General features: G+C 40.1%; 2 protein-coding genes across 2 annotated transcripts; both read right to left on the bottom strand.

Annotated features, from left to right (window-relative positions):
* Window positions 1-39: 39 nt before the first annotated feature.
* On the bottom strand, window positions 40-8,633 carry LOC311262328 (X-ray repair cross-complementing protein 5-like). The gene is made up of 21 exons (XM_084361646.1): window positions 8,524-8,633; window positions 8,062-8,175; window positions 7,788-7,971; window positions 7,427-7,475; window positions 7,179-7,301; window positions 6,198-6,377; window positions 5,937-6,051; window positions 4,811-4,949; window positions 4,610-4,722; window positions 4,462-4,524; window positions 4,239-4,376; window positions 4,072-4,162; window positions 3,244-3,377; window positions 2,893-3,089; window positions 2,357-2,447; window positions 2,165-2,234; window positions 1,939-2,048; window positions 1,569-1,665; window positions 1,319-1,386; window positions 1,145-1,219; window positions 40-957 (listed from the first exon to the last, which is right to left on the bottom strand). Exons 1-21 carry the CDS (start codon window positions 8,536-8,538, stop codon window positions 943-945), a joined length of 2,181 nt encoding a protein of 726 aa, XP_084217772.1. The 5' UTR covers window positions 8,539-8,633; the 3' UTR covers window positions 40-942.
* A 1,223-nt stretch (window positions 8,634-9,856) lies between these two features.
* Window positions 9,857-14,029, bottom strand: tmem169b (transmembrane protein 169b). Its single transcript, XM_084361687.1, has 3 exons — window positions 13,864-14,029; window positions 12,901-13,300; window positions 9,857-12,397 (listed from the first exon to the last, which is right to left on the bottom strand). Exons 2-3 carry the CDS (start codon window positions 13,172-13,174, stop codon window positions 11,763-11,765), a joined length of 909 nt encoding a protein of 302 aa, XP_084217813.1. The 5' UTR covers window positions 13,175-13,300; window positions 13,864-14,029; the 3' UTR covers window positions 9,857-11,762.
* Between the last annotated feature and the right edge of the window lie 304 nt (window positions 14,030-14,333).

Below are 14,333 nucleotides of genomic sequence, written 5' to 3'. Positions count from 1 at the left end.
CAACATCACTGAAAATGACAACAGAATCAAAACGAGAGATTCATAAAAAAAATTTAATTTTGATATTTAAGGAATTAAGACAAATCACAACATACAGTTCTTGCAAGAGTTTTTTGTTAGAGATGCACAGATGGCAATGTTCTTGGTGGATAACATTTGTTTTTTTTAAAGTTGATGAGGGGATTACATTTTTTTTTTTCCAAGAATGATAATTTACAGCATAGAAAATGGAAAATCCGCTGACTCTGAAATTACTAATAAAAATAACAAGATAAATTAATGCCCTGAAATGTCTACATAGATTTTGGCTCCCTCTTATAAGCATTTACAGTGTTTACTGGTATATCCGGGACTCTTATTGTGAAAAGTAAAAATGGCAGGAGTCATGTAATTGATATGTGAGGAATAAAAGGTAAGATCAGATCGTCATACTCGGAAGTAAATGTGCGATTCGTAAACCTCGACAACAATGTTTTACTTTCCCAAAAGAACACAGATACGACAGATCACATCCTGTCATCAGCTCGAGTAATGTCCCCGTCCCTCGAGAGGAGGGAGGCGTTAGAAAGTGCGACTGTTAATGACGGCAGAATGCAGTAAAGACTCACACTGACCTGATGATGAAACAAGTGCACATACTTTGGCTAAATAACATAACAATAAATTTGACCAGCAAAGCATCGTAAATATCTGACACTGACCAGCCTTTCACCGGCCAATTGATCAGTGTATCTATAGTTTTTGTGAATTGTACAAAAAAGCATAATCTTCATTACAGTCCTGGTGTAAACATCAGTAATATCATCAACCTGCGCGGTATACATGCAGCTAAGAGTACCAGTGGGAGGCAGAACAATGGACGGCTGAATTGGTTTGGTCTGGCCGGACTGAATCATTGCATTCTTCTCATTTCTCTGCAGGTCCACTTAAGACGCTCCCTTCTTACATCATGTCCAGCTGCACAGCAAGAGAAAAAAAAGATGTAAGACTAGAGAGTTTATAAGAAAGGTCTCAACAGGCCGAGCACATCATCAGACACACACGCACTGAGAGACATCCTGCAGATATACAGGAAATGGATTTAGCAGGAGTTTGGGGCAACTTAGATAAATATTTAAAACCTAAAAATCACAGAAACACATACCAAGTCATCAACATCTCCAGTGTCTTCAACTGGTGGTGCAGCCTCCTCCACTTTCTTCTCCTCAGCAACCAGAAACTGAGGACAAAACAGACTTCGGTCAGTCTCAAGACCACAGTCGCTCTTTCTACCAACAGCTCCCATGGCTTAAAAATACAGGAGATTTCATTAAGTCACCTGATTAGCTTCATTTTTGGACACGGTGCTTCCTTCAACCTCATCCTTGCTGATCAGTGTTATGGCATCTGTCAATCAAACAGCAACAATTAAGTCCACAAATGCTGACTGACCTCTTGAGTATCAATCAGTTTCTGTTTGTGTTATTTAACAAATGTTTGCACTCAGTTATGTGGAAATGTAATCTCATCTCGAGGGGGGAGTGATTTGAGAGAAATCTCGCAGCCCTGAGGATTGAGGCTTAACAAACCCTGAACGAGCAGGTCCCAGAAAACCTCCAGTCGTCTATTTGGGATGCTTCTTTTCAGGGACTGGAGGTAGCTGTTGTACAGATCAGCATTCCCCAGCTGAAAAATGAAAGATAAGACACATTTATGAGTCTCCTAAAAGCTCACATCTACATACGGACGCAGAAGCGCACACACTCACACTCGCACTGAAATTGGCTTTGGTTCAAGTCTCGAGAAATGAAACAGACTCATTGTAATCTCCTCCAGTGGACTCATAATCTCCACGGTAAAGTCGAATCTATGCTTTCTGATATCAGAAGATTATTTCACACAGAAACTCCCACATCATCATGAATTTCCCCACATACAAGATAGTGAATGTTTACTAACCTTCACGGACTGCTCTCTAAAGGCCTGTATACAGGTGATGCTTTTCATGTAGTAGTGTGTGTTCTTGTTGCTAAGCAACTGCTCTATCCTGTGAGTCAGTTGCTGACAGACTGGAAAGGACACAAGGGTCACCGCAACCAAACAAAGAGATAAACACAATTACCAGGGCTGAACATGAATTATGACAGTTTATGATACAACCAGGCAAAAAAAAAACAGTCCTCACCGTCTCCGAATGGAAGACTCTTCTGCTTGATCAGAGTACGGAAGTCTCGGGCTGGATCCACACTTCCCACCTGGTTACGTGTTTTAAAAAAATAAGTGATATGTACATTTTTAAATACGCGTGTTCAAACAAGTGGTTCAAGTGGTTTTCTCTCTGGGAATTATTATGCCGTTAAGTTTTCCCGATTCTCACCGATGTAACAGAGCCTTCAGCAATGTCAGCCAGGTTATAATCCTCCTCCTCTTCGTCTCCTTTAGCCTTCTTGGCATCTGGCTCCTCAGCACTGTGAACAGCAGAGAGGTTCAGTTAAAATACTGAAAATAGTTTATTCTGATAATGCTAGAACGAGGCATCAAAATCAAATATTACAAGATCTTTGACTGAATACCCTGTGGGTAAAGGAAAGTATAAGAAAAGTAGCTAAGTTTGTTAAGTTCATAAAAATACATTGCTGTAATGCAGCCTTTAAAGCCATGAAAAAACAAATTGTATGCTATATCAATAACCAAAATCTGGGACGATATGTAGTCTCACATCATGAAAACAATATAAAACCACACTTACAAACATGCCTGTCGATTAAAAAAGGAAAGAAAAATAACATTCTGAATGCTGTTACACAATCTTCTGCATGGATGTTTTAGACAACACAACTTACTTTTCGCTACATGACTAACAACCCTGTCTAAGACACTGAAAGACCCGCCATCACGCTGAATCAAACTTACTCTTTGCCAAAAATCTGAGCACTTGTCTTCACTTTCTTTTTCTTCTCAACTTCTGTGAGAGGAAAGTTCCTCTTCACCTCCTTTAGTGGAGCCTGGCAACGCTCAGTAATCACATCAGGGCGCTCAAGAGTGGCCTTCAGCCACGGCTCCATGGGTGGCAGAGGGGTGCCGGGGTTTACTGCCCGATGATGCAGACACTGAAAGGAAGGTTGGGTTGGGAATTAAAGCTCTTGTTAGACATATGATAGCTAAAGAGCTGAAAAGGACACAGCTGTCTCCTTTCAAAACTTCATCTGTCGCAACTCAGAGTAAGTCAGAGGAGTGCTGGAATGCTAAACTGCACTGCAGTACCTGGAAGTGCCTCTGGAAGGCAGGGTTGGGAATGCTGTGGACCTTGAACATGTCCGTTTTTTTTCCATCATCATCATCCTCCTCTACCAACATCATGGAGTCAATGAGAGAGTCCACAGCAGACAGCTGGGTGTCTAGAGGAATCACAGACCACACAAAATTCATTTTTCTCTTTAAAAGGACACATAGTGTTAGTGACGTGAGTCGACTGAAAGGGCAGACAATATTATCAAACTGTGGAGCTGCAGTGCCAACCGGTATCCTTTGCAAAAACTAGTTACAGGCAGAATGAGTAGGATTTGTTGACTGCGGTTTGTAAACAGAGCATTTAAAGTTGTTCCCTCCTCTCAGCTGCGTGCTAATGAGCATTCTTAGATGCATTGCAATTCTCTCTTGGAAGATTAAGTCTCTATGCAGAAATGTCAAAAATCGGAAATTTAAAACCCAATTCTCAACATCAGAATCGCCTGTATCAGTTTTGTGGGACCAGCCTGTACGTTCCTTACGACCCTTTGGATGTCGAAATGAAACAGATATAAACATCGACCATCGAATCTAGGCTACTTCTTGAGCTTTGGTGAAAATGGCTGTGTGCAAAGATTGTGGAACTAAATTCAATTGTTTGTTTTATTTTGAACACAATTTATAAGCATTTTATAATTACATCATAGCCGTCTGAACCTGAATCAAACTGAATCATGAGGTGCCTAGAGATTCCCACCTCTGCTGCAGACAGTTAAACATGAATGAATGTGAGAGCTTGTGAGTTACAAGTCTGTTTTGTATCTAAAAATTTAAACAAATAAGCTTGAGATGTAGAGACAGTACCTGATGGAGTGAACTTTTTGTTGTTGTCAAGAGAAGGGAACGTAAACTGTCTGAGGTCTTCCATGAAGGGCAGCTGGACGTACATCAGACACTAGTTTGGGTGAGAGACACACCATTAACTCTGTGTTAAGTGAACATAAGGTACATTTAGGAGTTTTTTACCTTACCTCATAATCCTGTTTGATGCACGGGAAAGCTGCTCCTACTTGAGGGTTGCTGCGCCGGTCATAAGCGTAACGAACAATGGCCACCATTTTGAGTTCATCTAGTGCTCGGACGACAGCGGACAGCGCGACTCCTGCGTGCTGCTCAGACAGAATGGTAGAGACCGAAAACAGTTCAGTATCAACATGAGGTCACCAGCAATGAAGCAGGTCTCTCCTTCCTCACCTCATCATCCTTGGGAGCAAACATCTTGATGACCTGATTCCCCATGAACTGATTGCGACGGACCTGCAGGAAAACAGAGACAGGAGGTTAATAAAGTTTAAAAGTTTTAGAAGCCACGTTCATCACACTGGCATGAAAAGTACAATACCAGGTTCTGTTTGGTGAAGCCCAGAACGGCAAAGCACTTCCCATCGTGCTTGTACTTCATCTGCTCTTGATCGACTTTTGAGAATGGAACAATATCACTTCCATAACGAAAACCTGTGACCATAAAGAAATATTTTTTTAAATTACAAAGTAGTAAGTACAACAACTTTAAAACAATCTGAATTCAAGCAACTTTCATCACCTTGGATGGTATCGTCCACCTGCACCTCGGTCTCATTGTCATCATCCAGACAGTAGACGGTCTCCCTCTTCACATCTTCTCTCTGGTTAGTTTGTGCGTCAACTGTCGCCCACGTTTTCTTCAGTTTCTCTTCCAACACCTGGATTACACAATGAGAAGTATTTGTGGATGAGAAAACCTTCACTGACATGTGACTGTTATTGATGGATTGTCATCTGTATACAAAAGTAAAAAGAAAACCAAGGATCCCTCTCAAAATATACATCACAAATACTTTAAATTTAAGTTTAAAGATACAAACTGCTATGCAGATATAATAATCAAAAAGTGAGTTTTAGTCATTTTTTTAAGTAAAAAAATAAAACAAACATCTGACCTAAATTCACATAACACTATCTGCAGTAATACTTTTTTGCCACAGGGGGTCACTAATTCACCAGATTAAAGATCAAGAAAACAAGCAGACTTTACAGAAGAGAGTGCAGAGTGACGTGATCACACATGGGACAGCACTCGTCTTTCAGACATGACACAACTGGGCATAGGCATGTGATGTGATGACAAAAACAACAAAGAAATCATGGATTCCTCATGCCTCTGTTGCTCTGGTTAAAAAAAACACAACAACCTCAGGTGTCCACAGTGTCACCCAATTGACAAACATATACAAATAAATACTATCAAAATCTAATCTAAATAAGACAAATATCTAAAAACAATCAAACAATATGAGTAATTAGTCATAAAACAATAACTAAATACTAATTACAAATAAAAAGCTCCTTCAGTGTATATTTATTAGGGGTCTCACAATTTAAATTCTAAATTAAAAATTGATCAAAACGAGCATTCAATTTCAGTCGTCGAAATCAGAAGCAGGATCAGCAATTCTCCCAAAAACCTTTTTCCCTCCACCCTCGCCTATCCACATGCGTCCGGCACATCTCCTGATGGGTTTTGCAGGTGCAGAAACTCAAATATTTCAAATTTTTGATGAAGAACAAGTGTTTAAATTGAAAATTAAAACAAATCGTGACCTTTGAAATTAAAGTCAAATCGAAACGTGGATTTGGAGAATTATCACACCACTAATATTCATCCAGTGCACTTTTAAGTGAAAACTTACTGCTTTGTATCCAACAATACGGATGGTCACACAGCTGCCGATGGTCAGCTGACAGGGCCAGGGCATGGGTCTCCTCGCGATGCGCTTGAACATACACAGCTGCTCGATTGCCTTCCTACAGCATGAATGAAGCACATGGAGAGCCAAGTCATGCGACATCATCCAATAAGAGCACTTAGAAAGAAAGAAAGAAATGATTCAGAGAGAAAAACAGACATAAAGAAGAATGAAGTAAGACATAAGAAATATCCAGCGTTTAACCTGAAGGTGTAAATCTCATCCAGGCCATCCTCCTCATCAAGGCTCAGCATGACATGTTTCACCATGTCCAGGCCATCCTTCTGCTCCCTGGACAGACCTTTGCCTGCGCCTGGGTGACTGGGGCCTCCACTGTCTGCATCTCCTCCACCCTCTTCGTTTTCCTCCGCAGGGAAAGGCAAACTGAAAGTACATACAGTAAATTAAACCAAAATGCAGTTCTACTACGTCAGCAGAATGTCCCTTATTCCATCATATTCAGGTGCCTTTATGTGATGTGTTTTGTTTTTATTTTGTTTGAGTGTTTAATATAAAGTGTATGTTTTGTATCGTAATAGAAAAAATAAGATAAAAACATTTGTCAAAAACATGCTTGAGGAAGGAAGGCTTCATAGGTTTGATTACTGCAATGAAACTACACACAGTAAACTTAATAATTTATCAGAATGCCAGCTTTAGTCAGAGCAACTTCCAATAACAACAGTAAGTGTCTTTGAGAGATTGTGTTTGTACATGTATATATCCTAAAATAAAAATATGTGTGTAGCATCCCCTTTTAAACCTATAAATTAGTCTCTTTTTTCAAGGTAAACTCTCATTTTTACCTGTTATGTCTCTTAATTATTACATGGCAGCAATTTCTTATGATAACTACAGACTCACAACTGCAAAACTTTTATCATTATTATGCATTTTCACAGGTCAATATATATGTGGATGTGATATCTTTGCCTCGAGCGTGTATGAAAACAGCGTGAATGTATTTTATTGTTCGAAGAGTCGGAACCCTCCTGCAAAGTAGCTATTAGTGAAGCTGACAGGGCCAAAAGCAGCGCAGTTAGATGGAGTGTTATTAGTGCAGAACGACACTGATGTGACGGATAGGAAAAATCTTTTTGCATGCCATGCCTGTGCACTGCCCAACAATTTTTATTGATTATATCTGTTTTAAAATCACACTTTGTGGATGTGTCTGAGCCTTACAAAAACTGCAGGGTGATGCCGGCTTGTTTGAGGTTTTCAATAATAACGTCCAGCTGGTCTGAGTTGGCCCGAGTGTTGAGGTCAGTCAGGAGGACAATGTTGAGACGATCAATCTTCTTCCCTCTGAATAAAACAAACGAACACACACAGTGTCACACCGTCGGAAAACAAACAATCCCACCAGCAAAATTAACTACCAGGACAACACTATAATGAGAATTATATATGAAATACAAGCTGCTTCCTACTTTGTTCCTGTCTGGAGGAGATCCATGGAGACAACAAGAGCATCCATCCCTGTAGAAGAGGAGTTAAGGAGCGAATAGATTCTCACACATCATCTGCACACAAACAGGCTCTAAAGCACGAGTCGTTACCTTACAACTTTACAGGATCGCCTGCTTAACTGTACATTAAAAGAACAACTTGAAATAACTATACAGAAATGTCTGTTTTGGCTAATCCAGAAAATGAAATATGTGACAAAACAAGGTACTTAATCATAATGATGCAAATAAATCACAATAAACATCCAATAACACATATAAAACAAGCATATAGACATCATTAGATGTCTATATGCTGTGAAGTATCAATCATAAAGGATACAATCAGCCTGCTGACTCTCTGGATGGATCTGATTCTCTATTTCCTCCAGTAGCTCAAAGTCAGGCACCATGAGTTGACGATGCACGGTGATGTTCTGGTACTGGTCGTCCTGGTCCAGCTGGTTCTTGGTGGAGTCTGTGCCAAACAGAACCACAGCCAGTTCATCCTTAGTCTCTGCAAAAACCTGTCAAAATACAAAAGGCATTCTCAGTGTGGATCCTCCAGGCAGATTAAGTTTGTTTATCGTGTTTGTAAAGGTGTAGTAGACGTATACCTGGCGCTGAACAAACTTCTGGATGACTTTTTTGGCAAGTTCAAAGGCAGGCTCTTCACCCGGGGCAGAGTTGGACATGGAGAATCCAACATCCATGCACAGAACCAACGCTGACTAAGGAAAAAGTAAACAATACATTACAATACAGGTTTTACGTCAAGAAGCCAACAAGAGAACAAACAAGACACCGTTTTGATTTTTCGAGGGCATTATTTTATTTGTTCTCACGCTGTTAAACGAGTGCACAACGAGCTTTCAATACATTCAATGGGGGGCGGGACGGCTCAACATGTCCCAACATGTCGCTAACGCTTCACGTCTTAACGACAACGAAAGAGAACAATTTGTTTCTAACGTTTGGACTTTGTTCCTAACGACCACTTAAAACATTATCAACTATCTGACAAAGTCGCACCCTTGTGAAATTAATCTCTTAAGGGAATGTAATTGAAAGTAACTTACTTTAGATCCTGCCATCTTCTTTTTTCCCTCTTCCAATGACTGCGTGTCACTCTGTTATGGGTCCGGAGAGAAACAGGAAGTGACAAGTGTTCCGCAGCTGTTTTAGCGCGCTTCAAACGATCAATAACTGTTGTTTAGTCACTATAGATTTCGATTATATCACTTGCTCCAGGAAACAGAGTGGACTTGAATCAAGCTTTGATTATGTCATTCGTGCTGTTGTCGATCTTGAGGCGCTGAGTCAGGGCAATGAAATACAGTAATCAGATGTAGGTCAAACACCCTCCAGCGTTTCCTGTGGCCTCGCGCGCTGTGACTGAAATTATGGCTCAGCTTGTGCTGTATTGAGGTCAAATAGAAATAATGATAAATAATATATTCTGTAGATACACAATGAACAGGACCAATATACATAATAATAAGTAAATGTGTACAGAACAGATTAATAAAAATACAAAACATTCAAAGCACCCCCCCCCCCCAAAATGTAAAATGTTTGATTAGACTTTTCTTATTCTATTAATCATTTGAATTGCAGGCTATAACTGTAATTCTTTACGTTGTATGTGTACTGCAGGTCTAGTTGCTCTCCACACTACTAGGATTTTTTTTTTTAAATATAAAATACTAAAACCACATTTCCAGAAGAATAAGCCTACTGAGGCGTAATGACCTAAATCATACAGTGGCCATTATTCTGGCTAATTTGTGTGGTTCTGACCCATAGTTCTGTCCTGTGTTTCAACCTTTACGGTTTGGTTAGGTTAGGTTTAGTTTTGGGGAAGAAATGTTACTAAATAAACAAACTCTCTTTGTATATGTGACTGAATAAACTGAATAAACAAACTGACCTTAAAGGACAATGCAATTGAAACCGTTCTTTCTTTCTTTCTTTCTTTCTTTCTTCTTTCTTTCTTTCCTCTGTAAACAGCTTGTTTATTCACTTATGAAAGTTCATTTTGTATAACCTCCTTAATGTATTAACAAAATCAGACAGTAAAGCAAGCTAATAAATCTGTGTTGGCCCTGAGAGTGCTAATAACTACTGAACTGTAATCGGCATTGGAGCATATGGATTTCCTTCAGTAAGCACCCCAATTTAACACCAGGGTGCCAATAATCAGATCTTAAAGCACCCAAACCCCAGAGAGCCATCTGTATCTGTGTGCATCATGCAGGGATATTATATGATGGCTTGTTTTTCTGAGGGGCACATTTTAACAATGACCTGCTGTGCATTTAAACATGTTGGTTTTTTTCTCTTCTTTTTCTTCTTCTTTCTCTCTTCTTCTCTTTTCTCTTCCACAATGTAGATTTAAAAATTAGCACATAGTTGCGATGTGATGACATAACACTTTATTGAATTTGTGCAAGTCTTTACTTTGCATTCTGTGGTTCCACAACATGTAATGTGACATACAGACCCAACCCATACACACAGATCTTTACTTGTATGAAAATGAAGTTGATTTATTAAATGAACATCTGAATCACCAAATATTTAAACCATTTGTTTGCAACACATTTACTTCAAAGTGCAGAGTATAAAACACCTAGCTACGACAATTTGAGGAAGTATACTAGACTTAAATATTAAAAATAAATTAAATCAACATTAAAAATATGACTGTATAGAAAAATGTAACAGGAACTTCATTTGTATGAACCACAACTGTGAAGACAACAAAAAAAACTTCTGTGTTTGATGCCTTGAACATAAAAACATGAGTGAAAGAACGTTAATTCACCAAAGAAATGATTCTGATTTGTCAGCTTGTCCTGACTATGGTTTCAAATCATGGCTGGATTAACCTGCTGGGGTGCCCTGTGGCAAAACGAGCAAAATGCTCCTTCATTACTGTAAACACGCACACTGTGGTTTATATTGAGTCAGTCCCACGAACACCTTCCTGCTTCTGAAAATACTCACTAGAGCACCCAATGCGTATTACTCCACAGCTGTAAATAGTCCTGACAAATGCACCATTTACTCCAAGTTGAGTAACATTTGCTTAAAACTAAAGTGACAAGTTGTTTTATGTGGAGGACTGAAACTGCCCAATAAAAAATGAATAAAGAAATAAATAACTGACTTGATAAATAAATGAATATTTCAATAAATGCACTAAGAATAATATCAAAAATTAATGGAAGACATGAATTAATCTATAAATTGTTATTTCCCTTTTAACTGGCTTCTGCATTAACTTACCTTGTATTTGTTTTTGCTATTTATTTACGCTCCCACTTGATTTTTCATTTTATTTATTCATTATTTTATTTTAAACTGTATTTACATATTTATTTCTTTATATTTTTTACCCTTTGCATTTTCCAACTATTTATTTTCACAAACGTATTTATTTCTATATTTTCTTTTTACATTGCTTTGTGCATTTATGCTTCATCAACAATTAGAAAAGCAAATTAACACGGAAATATCGGTTTATGTCAAATTTGATAAATTAATTAATGCCTTTTTAATATTATATTTAGTGCCTTTAATAGCATATTAATTGAGCCATGTATTTGTTGCTCTGTTTGTTTTGAATTTTGGCAGTTTCAGTCCTCCATGGTTGTAGAAAAGTAATGCACATTTTTAAGTGTATATAGAGTAACATCAGCCTTGTTTTATAAAGTTTATACATGCTGACACAGCAACCCTTCACAAGACATCGCCTTCGCTGCTTATTTTTCTATCAGTTTTGTGCTCAGTGGTGCATATTTCCAATCAATGCCCACTTCTCCCCAGTTGGTAATCCAGCCTTGTTTCAAATACGACTTCACTGAGTGATTATGATGACGTCACAGCGTTGCCTGTGACGTGAGTACTGTTTGTGATGTCAGTGCACAGCACAGTGATCACATAAGGTTTAATTACAGATATTTACAGATGAAGTGAAACTTGGTTTTAACTTTCAGGCCTCCAACAATACGTGTATCAGTGTCTGCAGCTAGTTTATCTTAACTTCACTGCAGGAGGCAACGAGGCCTAAGTGTATCAAAAAGTCTTTGAGTAGGATTCAGTGATTTGAGAAATAACTCTTAGAACCTACAAAACAACATGCTCATCATCATTTATAGAGACCTGGACACAATAATGCTTTATAAAATTTGAAGTAGTTGCATTTCAGCACAATTTAGGCAGTGTTTACAGAAAAGTATTGTGAAATAGCTTAAATATACTTTCCAATCATGTCACTTTGACTTCGGCCGACATCAACAGGAGCCTTGGACCTTCACACGGATGACGTCTGGGCGTGTTCGCTTGGTGCCTTGCTCTGCAGAGTGCCGGAAACAGTGTCAGAGTCAAGCAGCTCTACTATGCTATAGGGGGAACAGTCCTCCAGTCCCAGCTTCCCACAGGCCCAACCGCAGAAGCCTTTCTCCAGGTCTCTGACGGACATCCACCACTCGCTGAAGGCCCAGGACACCTGCACCACGGCCGAGTACAGAGCCAGAGACACTGCCATGGGCATGATGAGCATAGGGTAGAAGATGATGAGGAAGGGGCATATTGTGATCTTGTGCCAGAACGTCCGCTCTTCATTGTACACCAGGAAGACGTTGTACCAGGTGAGAGTGCCGTAGTAGAAGGAGGTGATGAAGGAGAGGAGGAAAACCACGGGGGCGCAGGAGACGCTCCAAAGCACAACATGTGGCCCCTGACACACACCTAAGCTGCAGGAGCGTTTCGAGCCTTCTCCGCCCTCGCACTCTGCATCAAGACGTTCCCTTGACTTGGCCAGATCCCTGAGTTCCTTCTCTGTCATGGTCAGGTGAATGTCAACCACCTGCCCCTTCTTCTTTCCTCGGGTGATGGTGCCGGTGAGGGTCACGTAGCGACTGTCTGGAGGAAGGCTCCAACCTCCTCCTGTTAAGAGATAATAAAATACAACAACAAAAAATATGGTTCCCTTAGTTACACATCCTCTTCTTTGGAAGATCACAAAAAGCACTTCAAATCTTTATCTTTTCATCTGTTAACCTTAAAGGGCAAGTCCACCAATTTAATCATTGAAGTGTGTTTACAGGTCTTGGGTAGTACCACTGCGTATGTGATATCTCAGGTTCTGCTGAATGTTTTTAAACTGTCTATATCATGCTAGACCAGTAAACTACTTTTCAAAACCTGCCGTCTACATTGCCCACAATGCAACTTACCCACTGAGTGACATCCCAGTTTATCAGATTACATGCAGCTTCCTCTGGAACCACAAAAGGCGTTATACTACTTTTTTCACATATTGCAGTAGTACTCCCCAAGACCTGGTGTTAAACAGGTAGATTTACCCTTTAATAGAGAAATATGATTAATTCTTGCTTCTTTCAGTGTAACTCACGACTGATTGCTGACGCTCCTGACACCTGTCTCACCTTCGCCTGTAGGTGTGCAGAGGAATTTAGCTCCCTCCTCCGTGCTCCTCTCTGCTGCCTCCTCGCTGCCTTGGTCCTCCCCAGGCGCTCTCTCCATATCAGAGCGGTAGACGATAATGGACTCCGGTCGGGGGTCTTTCTTCTTCCTCCTCTTCCTCCTTATGGAGGGTCCCACTTCTCCATCATCCACATGGTTCCCTGATACGTCTGATCTTAAGGAGATCATCTGGGGGCTTCCCTCTCCTTCAGTTTGAGGCTCCTCGACCTGTGCCATGCTGTCACCTGATGCAGTAAAGGCTTTGACTCTTGGGCTGCTTTTTGATGGGTTATATATGGAGACTAATAGTTAAGTCCTGAGCAGCACAGACTGTGGTCACCCATTGTGTTTAGGTTTTTAAATCTAAGGAAATTGAAGGTGATACAAGCACACCACACATGCAAACAAGAACAAAGAGAGATTGACATTAAAACTCTGGTTATTTACAGTCACAATAATCCTCTATGTAGAGTGATCCTGGCCTACATTCTGCACAGTCACTTTTCTGTGATGCTGACTGGTAAAAATCTACCACAATCTCACATTACATTTGATCTGACAGCATCTGCACTGAATGCGACCAAATCCTTCTAGATAGATGATAAACAAAGCGTGATAGAGGAGTTCAAAAGAGGGGGGCTGCCTCTGTTTTGCGGTGGAGACGCTGCGAGCTCAGTTAATATCAGCATTATCCATCCTTTACAGACATCATGACAGAAAAACTACACAAATCATTGACGAATAATGGTGATTTTGCAAAGGGATGCATCATAGGATAAAAGGGGGTGAAATCGACAATGCAACCCATTCTTCACACAGCTGATCCCCTCCCATTTAAATCCCACCCATGTCCGCTCTTTTGTCTGCAGACCAGCCGGCGGACAACATGTACTCTAACCAGGTCTGAAAATGAGATTCAGTCTTACCTTGAGCAGGCAGGACGAGCACCGGGCAGGTAAACTAAACCGTGTGAGGATGAATGGCTGGATTTAGCTGGGCCCACTCATCACAGCGATGTGTTTTTGCTGATACAGATGCGCTACGCAAGATGATTTCCAGCATAGCACTAAGCCCGCCTCCCTAACCTCTGTCCCACCAATCCTGAGCCATCCACGAGCCTCCCTGCAGTCATGTGAGCGTGACAACATCCACCCATGTCTAATAATAAGCACATCTGTCACAGAGGATGGGAATGTATAACTAATGTGTCCACAGCAAATCAAATATATACATCAAAATACAGAATCATATCATAAAGTTATACAGTATGAGCAGACATTTCCACTGCTTAATATTTAAGCCTTGGACTGTTACATGTGACTGTTATACGCCATACATCGCAATGTATGGAAACACATTTCCAACAAAAAATAGAAAATAAATAAATAAATTAAAT

Source organism: Pagrus pagrus (genome assembly GCF_965226575.1).
Source record: "Pagrus pagrus genome assembly, chromosome: 9".
NCBI classification, from domain to species: Eukaryota; Metazoa; Chordata; class Actinopteri; order Spariformes; family Sparidae; genus Pagrus; species Pagrus pagrus.
The sequence above is the reverse complement of the archived record's forward strand: the minus strand, read 5'-3'. Positions and strand labels throughout refer to the sequence as shown.

Coding starts and splice junctions, on each gene's coding strand:
- LOC311262328 (XM_084361646.1), bottom strand. Junction 7,476..7,787: donor AGAGAGTCAGCAGGCTGATT/GTATCCTTTATG, acceptor CCTCTTCTACAG/GGATGGATGCTCTTGTTGTC. Junction 1,666..1,938: donor TTAGAGAGCAGTCCGTGAAG/GTTAGTAAACAT, acceptor TTCATTTTTCAG/CTGGGGAATGCTGATCTGTA.
- tmem169b (XM_084361687.1), bottom strand. CDS start 13,174: ATGGCACAGGTCGAGGAGCCTCAAACTGAAGGAGAGGGAAGCCCCCAG. Junction 12,398..12,900: donor CTGCACACCTACAGGCGAAG/GTGAGACAGGTG, acceptor ATCTCTTAACAG/GAGGAGGTTGGAGCCTTCCT.